Source organism: Botrytis porri (genome assembly GCF_014898465.1).
Source record: "Botrytis porri strain MUCL 3234 chromosome Unknown BPOR_016, whole genome shotgun sequence".
In the NCBI taxonomy this organism is placed as follows: Eukaryota; Fungi; Ascomycota; class Leotiomycetes; order Helotiales; family Sclerotiniaceae; genus Botrytis; species Botrytis porri.
The window spans coordinates 1,047,881-1,058,406 of NW_024066090.1; the positions used below are offsets into that span (position 1 = coordinate 1,047,881).

Here is a 10,526-nt window from a genome sequence, read left to right on the forward strand (position 1 = left end):
ACTAGGATATCAAACTTCATTTACATGGAGCGAATGGTTATCGTAATCTCTCTAAATCACAAATCTATGTACACAAATCGATTGAACATTAGATGAGAATTCGAATGAGCCTGCCAAGCAGCAAAGGAAAAGTTTTCTAGCATACATCGAACTAGCTCTTACTGGGGTGATGGTATCCGTGTCTAGCCTTCACCCTCGTTCCCTTCTTCATGATTCGGACAGGAATGCAATCCATATTTCCACCTCTCGTCACAATTGGAACGTCAAGTTCCAAGTGCAGACAAGGAGCGGAGCGTTCCGGAAATGAATCCTACCGAGCAACCGTTTTTTCTCCATTCCAGGCTTGAAATTAGCATTCTTTTTGTCTAAATCTCTTCCTGCGTGTACGGTGGTGCGTCCTCACCCATATCTCTCGTGAACTTTCTTTTCTTTCTCGTACTTATCGTGATCGTCCCAGTTCCATGCATTCCTCCATAATCTAAACTGTTCACTAAATCTCTAGCGAATCTAATCCAGTGTCCCAACAACTCAATCCATTCCCTTTTCCCTCCATCGTAGAGCCTAGCCAGATATCTGATTCTCGCAAAGTATCGTTGTGTCAATTTGTATTGTTTATCATCCCATACCCGGCGACCACTTTCAAAAGCACAAGCTAGATCTAGTAGTCCCGCGCAAGTTATCGCATACGAGGATGTCCCTGGATTCTGATGGATTCTTGAAATAGTTTCTTGGCAACTTTCAACATCTCCTGAGATGAATTCGATACCAGCTTCCGATATCATGTTGATTTCTTTTTGGTCCTCAGTATCGATCAGTTGAGTGAGTTGGTCGGGGACAAAAATATACATCAACGCCATTTCTAAATGATTCAGTATAGTATTGAGGCGAATGACCGGATGGCAAAGTTCTATTTGCCATTCCAATTTGACTTTATGTATGAGTGCTCTCATTCCCCGATTGAACTTCAAAAGGTCAATTCGCCTGTCTGCTGAAATATTACTATTTAACTCGTCGATGCGTAACTGATTTTGCATCAGGCTAATGTGCTTCTCTGTTGCCTTCATTAAAATATTAAATACTTGTACTCTATTATTTTTGTCCTTTAGAATGTTCATTTCGGTTTCCTCGATCATCATAACATATTCGTTGATACTCTGTCGTTGTTCAATCGAATCTGACCAAAAAGTTGCTCCATACTCTGCAGTCTTTATTAGTTTGTTCCCGATTTGCAAGATTTTCTTTTCCTCTGGTGTACAATTCACAGACTTTTTGAGCCGCTCCATATTATCTATGAATGATTTGGATTCGTTTCTCAATGGTGAGACGTTAACTCGTCCTGTAATATCATCTCTACCCCATACATATTCATCTTCGACTTTGATCCCGACACTAGATCTCATAGTCCGATAGTATAATACCTTATGAACATATGGCCGGACTGCATGCTCCCAAAATGATATAGACTGTCCATCTTCATAAACGGTCACAGGGATCGGGTGTAAGTATTTATAATTTGGAGGTTGTGGATCCCCGTCGAGTTGAGGGTTTTCGATAGATGATGTATAGGTCAGGATCATCTCCATAGTTGGCCAAGGTGTGACTAGCCAATAGCCCAAAGGGCGATTTTTCCATATCGTACCATTGAGCATTGTTTCTATATATCCTCCGTTAACCTGATTATCAGTCAGAATTTACTCCATAGATTTTCAGCTTGATCATGGGGTAATCCAACCCACGGCATTTTCGTACGAGTATCCTAGCTCAGCCAAAGCTTCTTCCTCGAAATATGGTTCGATTGAGGCAGGTGGGGTCATCATTTTAACCTCTCGGCTGGGGTGAATTCTAACCAATTCTATAGCATGAATTAATTCATGTACTATCTATAAATTTTAGCGGTTACTATAAAGTATTACAAACTCGTTATGATACCAGGATGCACGAGGGGCTCGGAAAATGAACTTACTACAACGGCTATTCGCCACGATATTGCATATCGTTCGGCATGGTTCAAGTGTTTATCTACAATTAATGGAGTGATGAAATCAACGTTCAGCATGAGTACGATATTATAGCATGGATTTTCTTTATCATCGCCCGGGTTCCGCTTATTCCATCGAATATCTGCAAATGCCAGCGTATTCTGATCAGGATACATGTTCTCGTCGGTGTCTACGTCAATTTCCCCTGTGTATGGATTTTTGCCTGGCTCAAAGAACGAGAACAAAATGTCATGTTTTTCCAAGAGGACATCACTCAATATTTTATCACGAGCTTTCGTGGTATCTTCAATCTTATAAGCTAGATGTCGAGGAGAAAAACATTGGAGACCAGGCACATAGAGAAGGTTTCTTTCGGGTGGTATAGGTCTCCGAGAGGCAAGAAGTAAAGCATCAAACTGTCATTAAAGTCAATGCTAGCTTTAATACAATAAGTATACGAAAATATATATCGCATATCAAGAATCGAGATCAACTCACCCAAGGTAACGTATGACTAGACATCAAATACTGATTTGCAATCGATAAACTCGGCCGTAAGGCTTTCCATACATGCTCGTTTCCCGAAGTCCAATTTCCATACATCCCACCTTCTTCTTCTCCACTTTGTCCCCAATCATCAATTGGAATCGCCTTTTTTCTTCCAAACTTTCTACCTGTACTATCCCATTGTGTTCTTCGCAGTAAAGCGAGAATAGGTACATCGGACAATGTAGACGCAGCCATTGGACGTTCAGTTATTGCATCGAGATTGAGAAGCTCACGAGTGGTGAAAGAGTGAAGACGGTTTCTTTGGTGTGTCTCAATCGTGTTCCAGTCGCGTATTTGGCTGGATGGAGTTCTGGATGTTGGGGTACTTGAAAAAGAGGGGAAAGGGGGGATCAGTGTTGGGCGCGGAGTCAGATCACTGTGTCCGTCTGCAAAATCGTAATAGCGGAGGGCGAAGGAGGATCGTTTTGGCTGGGAATCGTAGTGCATTTTGGGACCTGTGGTGGAGGACATTTTGTACGGAGAATGGAAATTGGAGAATTTTGGCAGAGTGGTGGGTTCATCTGGCCGCAGGTATATCGCTTGAGATGAATCTTTTACTACATTCATATTACATGATTTGATTTTCTTTGTTACCTTTGTTTGACCCCTGGGATTTGGTTGCCGTTTCTTGTTAGAGGCTGTGAGCACATGGATTACTGGAGGTATGATGCGTTTCTTTCTTTGTTATTTCTTGCCTTCTTCATTCAGCAGAGAAACCTATTGAGGCTCTCGAATGGATTCATGTCTACGTTCGTAGTGAGACTAAGGTCTAAAAATCTTAAAGTCTCTGTTTTACATTGTGAGCAGAACTCTCTTCAAGGATAAGTGACGTGGAGGGAATCATGTGGTTAAATTGCACAAAATGTTTGTAGGGAATCCATCTGGTGCATGGTAATCGATACGACTTATCAGTCAATGACGTAGATACCATCTTTTGTCGACGCTGTCAATCTTCGATAGGAGCCTTTCGAAGAAACGATGAGTATGCGCGGAAAGGAAGAATCGATTTGAGATCAGGTTTGAAAAGCGTTTGCAAAGTCTTTCAGGATACCGGAAATGTTCATCTCGGGGTATGAGACTTAAAACGCATGGCTTGGAACCAAGGTAGGTCTTATAGGTTGTAAGCTACGATTATTGGCCCCGAATATCAAAACTCAATATTGCAGCAGACATTGATTCGGGTTTCTGGTTAACGACGACAACAATCAAATATTTGTCATCAAAAGACAGTCAGAGTATAATTACGGCACCACGATAGTCATTGGAATTATTGATAGCGCAAAATTCTCAGATACCATAACCGGAACACCTCATGGGCTTCACTGTTATCTGAAGAGAGTTCAATACCAGCCCCTTATTCGATGTCGGGCTCGAAGTTGCCGCACCTCAATGATAGTGCTCCGAAGAAAACATTATCTTTGAAGGATCAATCACTGGAATATTGAGTGTTTAAATAAGCCTCGAGTCTTTCACAAACCTAGTGGATCCGAGTTAACATATGACTCTAAATCAAAAATAGTGAATGATGTAATAATATGCGTTGAAGAAAACAGGGCTTTATAAGACGCGTCAAAGATACTAGGCTTAGCTCATGATCTGATTATCGGATAGAAAAGTCCAGTGTCGGGGGAATTTAGACGTACTCAAATCATGTGTCGAAATCGAAGAGCATTCATAGCCAGACGGCGTCTCTCGATTATGATTTACTTCGAGGGTATTGATCTGTTTCATCTAAGATCAAAATATATGTCAATATGTCAATCGACAACAAAGAAGAAAGGTAACAGCGAGATAAGTAGGAAATCGACTGATGAGAACCAATCCCTCATAGTTATCCAATATTTTCAACAAAATTTCATTGATGATAAACGCATCTTAGACTTGGAATACAAGCTTAAAGCCTCCGACAGACCTACGCTTCAACCATACTGGCTTCCAGAATAGTTCTCTAGACTCATGCTTGCTTACAGAGCATCCTAAACCCGATGATATTACCCGCTGCCATAAAAATTCAGATAAATGCTTTTCTTGAAACTCAACCTAAGTGAAAGTAAAAGAATTGTGAGGATTAATGGCAAAAAGCCGCGGATTACAAGTGATGAAAGCTAAATCTCCTCTGTTGAAAACGACTACATCGCATAGAGTAATCTCCACAGAACTTTCCCTTCATTTTCTTTCTTCCACTGCTTATTCGCCTTGTCAGAAATTTCTATTTTACCTATACGAAGATGGAAAGTGCGCAAAAGCCTGATGATTGATATAGAAATAAAATTAAGCGACTATTTAGGATAGCTAGCCGAAAATCGCGCGGGGTGAAAGCTTACCAAAATCGATCGGCTTGCTGTGTATTTGAAGCACGAGATTATCATCATATGCATGAATTTTATTTCACTGGAAGTGAATGTTTTCAAGATTCGAGATCTTAGTGGGGTGTATAAAGCGAGGAATGCTTGAGGAGTGTAGCACATATCATAACTGACATCAGGATGTATAAACGTGTAGGGGCGGCTTTGGCTGGGATTGAGAGGAGATGCGGAGTTATGAGGTATAGATAAACTAATGAAATGCTTATAAAATGTGAAATAGAGAGAAGTGTTAAGAATGAGTCCTCACGAAGAGATGTTGAAAGTGGAAGTAAAAAATGACAATGAAGTAAAAGAGATACGGAAATGATAGAAGGAAATGACAATTACAACTTCTATCAACCGTGCTCCGTCTTCTAAATCTCTCTATAGATCCAAGGACAAGCCATCTACAGAAAGATACGATATCCCAACCCCTCGCCATTTGATTTACTTCACCCCTTCTTCCTAGGACTGAAGAAGGAGATTCAAGACAGGATCGATCTCGATATTTATACAGGGATGGAATTTAAACAGGAAAAGAAGAAAGTGAGAGTGTTTGCTGATGATTGGAAATGGTGGGCCATGGAATCGAGTAGTGTTGTAGAGGTGAACTTGGCAGTTATTGGTGGTATGCGTGGGGTGAGTAACTGGACTCTGGGGAATATTCTTGAGTTAGGATATCAGGACTCACTCTCACTCCCATACTTTCTTTCTCGCAATATACAAATCACCAAGATCTTTGATCTTCAAGAAAGAAAACAGACATACGAGACAGGGAGGATTCGGCTATCGAAGAGAATCATGAGTAGACATCGAGAATTCGAATAGGAGTGAGAATAGATTGTTAGGTAGATGGCGCATGGCAGAGCGAGGTGAAGAAAGTTTAGGTACTAACCATTGCTCGCTTTTTTGCCGAACAGTAGTTGTGGGATGGGATCTGATATCGACAACATTAGAAACCTTCAAGGAGTAATATTCAAAACATCAAGAGATATTCGACAACAAAAATCCAGATTCGCCATCAATCTCAAAATAACACTTCTCACCACTCAAGAAAAGAAAGACTTCTCTATCTTGACATACTATCTTAGTAGACTAGACTAATAAGACTTTCATCATGGGTATTGACTTACTAACTCCCATCTGTGTCGGTGTTTTCTGTCTATCAAACTTTGATACCACATTGAAATTCAAACAACAGGGATTTATATAGAATAGAGTGAAAAATATTTCGCGAAACAATCGGAGGTACACTATATTCGTATAATATCCTCCTTTCCTATTCTCGGATTCCGGCTTCTCCACTTCTCCTCCTTTCACTCTCCACAATACCTATATAAACCCTCCCAACTCCAACTAACTCACACTCCAAACCATAAGCACCCACGGAATAAATGATGATATGTGCGATGAGAAATTTTCCACGCTGGAACTCGATTTATTTTGATATCGGATTTTGTGGGTAATGTACATGGGTGTTTATTGAGATGGAATGATGGGGGAGGGGAATGATGCTGAAGGGGATGAATATGTAGAAATGATAGTGAAAAAGAGAATGAAATTTTGCGAGGGAATGACGGCAAGTGTGGATGATGATGATGATGATGATAGTGATAGAAATATATCTCATAACAACACTACAACTCCCGAGGAAACATACACATCCCAATAACTCAACACAAAGCAGAGGACAGAACTAGTTCGAAATACGATAGATTTGATGATAGCTTTGAGAGAAATAGAGCTTTTACTCCTGCGCTAGTTCTATAATCGGTTTCAGAAATTGTAAACTAAGTTGAATGTTAAGAGGCGGAGATTTATGTAAAGATTTCATTGGAAAAGTCAGAGGGGTGGAGAATTATAGGGGGTGGGATAATATTCACCTTCCTCTTTTCTTCTACTGTTTTATTCGCTTAGAACTTCTTGGGAATTGTGATAGCAGTATGCTATATCGACGAGTTATATAAACCCTCCAGCACACCTAACATTCTCTCCGTAAATTATGAAAATCGATAAAGAGAAGAAGTAAGAAGGAATTCCATCTATCAATCTCGTCAAGAGTATTTGCGGTTGAATCTAGGTGATGAATTCTGTGGAGTGTCGACAAAGTTTCTCAGATTTGATTCGAGCTCGGGCATAATGAATAAACGGCGATAGTGATGAAATGAAACGTTCGGGGCAGGATAAAATTTAAATGAGAAGATAACAGCAGAGAAAAAGGCATGACGACGATTGTTGGAAAAGAAACTTCACGATAGCAACAGTAACAACAACAACACCAGCAACGAACCCTACACCCCATCATCATCATTCCTTCCTCTCCAAAACCACATCTCTAGAAGAATCCCCAACACAAACATAAACAGACTTCCACACTCCTAATTGTCTCATCATCAACTCAAATCCGCAGCCTCTATATCCCAACTTGAAAAGCCAGAGTAAGTTAGCTTTTTATAAACAAACCAGAAGAAGAAGAAAAGGATTGGAGATAAAGATGATGAGTGAATTTATAAAACTTCGTAATTCTTCGATACACTTCTTTCTCTCCATCGCATCGCATCTCCTCTCGTCTACTCCAGTACATCCCATGCCAGCTTTTCATTTTTCGTCCCCAAACTCTATTTTTCCAGTTTCTGTTTTGTATAAAGTCCCGGACAACCCTCTCATATTGTTCGTTATGCACATTACTAGACCTTTTCACAAGTTGTTTTAGGAGAGGTCAACCCACCCTCCAAACCCCTGGGAAGGTCTGACATGGAGAATTGCGGGTTGGGGATAGTTCCGGATGGAAGAAAGAGGATGAAACTGATCGAGTGAGGAAAACGAAGCAAAAAAGATTCCGCAACGAAAAATTCAAAAATCAATAATACAATATGATAACAACGACGAAAATAAGTAGCAGTAATAATTTCTCAATACCGTTTTGTAATATTATCGGTTATCTCAATCCCAATCCCAATCATGACTTCATCTTATAAAACTCCGGCGCATACTCCACCAACCACCCCTTTTCAATCTTACTCAAATCCCTAATATAAATTTTTTCACCTACCTCCACCACCTCACTAAAAACTACCCATTCACATTTCCGATTAAACATCAAACTACTCGGATGAGCATGAAGTATCGTTCCTCCTCCCACATTTCTAAGTGTTCCATCTGGTTGCATTTTTGCTGCATGGGCGAAATATCCCGTCGTGAGACATCTGCGTATTTGTTCGCTTTTATCGGGGCCTCCTGCAGAGAGCATATTTGGGTTTGATGATGATGACAGAGTTTCGTCTACTGAGATGCCGAAACGTTCGAGATAGCGTTTTAGTTGGGCGCGGATACTGATTGCTTTTGAGAGGGCTTTGAAATTGAGATAATTGTCGTGGGCAAATCTGGGTTGTTTTTTGCCTCTGGTAATGAATGATTGGTAGATGTTAAGTAGCGTTATATGATCACCTTCCTCGACGGCGAATTTACGCTTAGCAGTTTCCATGGCTTTCTTTTCATCGTAGTCATTGTAGAAGATGTTACCTCCTACGGATGTCATAGCAGCTATTGTGAGGATTTCGGAAAGACAGTTAAAAGAACTGGCTGAAAGAAGAGTTTTTGCCATCATGGGTTCAACTGCTAGTTCGGCCATGCGTGTGCCAATGGGTTTGGTAAGTTTGGCGTAGGTATCTAGTGCTCCAAGGGAATATAGCAGTTCGAGGGCACGAATAATAAGTTCGGCTGGTGGGGAAGTGAGGAATGGGAAACGGACTATATTGTCGATCCCAAGAGCTTTGAGTTGGAGTATTATGGGTGCAAGATTTGACCGTTGGATCTCAGGAACAGTTGCTTCTTCAAGGGCATGGAAGTTTGATTCTGTGTAGAGACGGAAGCATTTTCCAGGTTTAGTACGACCTGCTCGACCTGACCTTTGGGTTGCGGATGCTTTGGATATTGGAGTTGCCGTTAAAGTTTCGATGCCAGTTATTGGATTATAAGCTCGAAGTTTTACAAAACCACAATCTACAACGTAGATGATGCCATCAATTGTAACGGATGCTTCTGCAATATTGGTAGAAAAGATAACCTTTCTAGTATTTTCTTGAGCTGGTTCAAAAACAAACATTTGTTGTTCGGTAGAAAGTCCTGCATAAAGAGGAAGTGGCATAATAGCTTGTGATCTTGGATGTAAACTTAATGCGCGTTCCAAGATTGCTTGTATAGCTTTATCTATCTCTTCTCTTCCTGTCAAGAAAACCAAGATATCTCCATCGGGTTCCTTGGTGTGGATATCAAATACTGTATCAATAGCTTTTTCAAGATAATCTTCAGCTGGATTTTCTAGGTAAAGAATATCAACAGGAAACATTCTACCTTCCAAACTAATTATTTGTCCAATTTTCCCGTCATTTTTCGGGCCAGTTGCTGAAGCGCTACCTTGAGCAATCAAATCATCAAGAGTAATAGCATCATCGACCTTAGATTTTGTTTCCGCATCATCATTTGAGAAGAAACTTAGAAAATCTTCAGCTTGAAGAGTAGCACTACTAATGATGATTCTCAAATCATTCGAACGTTTCTTCAAAATCTTTTTGAGAACCCCCAAGAGAATATCAGTACTCAAAGATCTCTCATGAGCTTCATCAACCATAATGACTGAATAACGTGATAATAAAGGATCAACCAAAGCTTCTCTTAAAAGAAGTCCATCGGTCAAGAATTTAATCTTAGTAGCTGCCGATGTAACATCTTCGAATCGAATCGAATAACCAACTTCTTTACCCACTTCACATCCTACTTCTTCCGCAACTCGAATTGCTACCGTTGTTGCTGCTACTCGACGGGGCTATAATTGTGGATTAGTCTGAGACTATTGAAGGATCCAAGAATATCTTACTTGAGTAATAGCAATTTGTTTTCCATCTTCACACCATCCTACCTGTTCAAGAAACTGAGGTATCTGAGTAGTTTTTCCTGAACCAGTGTGTCCAACTACAATAGTAACAGGGTGAGTCTCGATGAGATACAAGAGACTTTCGCGATGTTGCGCAATTGGTAGTAAAGAGGAAGGTTTATGAAGAGCGGGAATGAATGTAGAAGATAAATCAAAGTCGGCCATAACTATTCCATATGCCTATACTGTTTCTTTATGAACATCATATCTAGATGAACAATTTCATGTCCGGTAGAAGTGATACAAGGGTGTGAGGAGGATCTGAGGGGAGATGGCAGGATGAATGGCAGAATACGCGTATAATTTTGTAGTCACGAGTTTTTAGTATTCAAAGGCCAAGGCGGTGAGATATTTGTTTATGCCTTATATAACTTCAACCAGAATTAAGGCATGAAGCATGGAGAATGGGAATGGCCCCCTTCTCCCCCTAGTCCGGCCATCAAACACAGCTAAGAAACGGACTCGGCCTGATACGATACCAGGACGCTGTGGAACATTCCAATTCCATTCCATTCCATTCCCAATTCTACTCAGTTTGACGGACGGCTTGCAATACAATATTTCTATCGAATCCGTCGATTCCTGAGGTTTCCAAGGTTTATTATGCTATCCATGGATGCTATTGATCGCGCCGGCAATGATTGACATCTCGAGCCCCTTTTGAAGGATTCTCTCAGCCTGCACACCTCCCTAGGTATATCTTATATTTCTATCTTTTCT

General features: G+C 40.5%; 2 protein-coding genes across 2 annotated transcripts; both read right to left on the reverse strand.

The window, feature by feature from the left end:
• Positions 1–365: 365 nt before the first annotated feature.
• Positions 366–2,999, reverse strand: EAF01_010512 (uncharacterized protein; the record flags this gene model as incomplete). Its single annotated transcript, XM_038918769.1, has 4 exons — positions 366–1,673; positions 1,737–1,880; positions 1,964–2,395; positions 2,478–2,999. The coding sequence occupies 4 exons, from the start codon at positions 2,997–2,999 to the stop codon at positions 366–368; spliced, it is 2,406 nt and encodes an 801-aa protein (XP_038765994.1).
• Positions 3,000–7,832: 4,833 nt separating this feature from the next.
• On the reverse strand, positions 7,833–9,971 carry EAF01_010513 (uncharacterized protein; the record flags this gene model as incomplete). The annotated part of the gene is made up of 2 exons (XM_038918770.1): positions 7,833–9,698; positions 9,750–9,971. 2 exons carry the CDS (start codon positions 9,969–9,971, stop codon positions 7,833–7,835), a joined length of 2,088 nt encoding a protein of 695 aa, XP_038765995.1.
• Between the last annotated feature and the right edge of the window lie 555 nt (positions 9,972–10,526).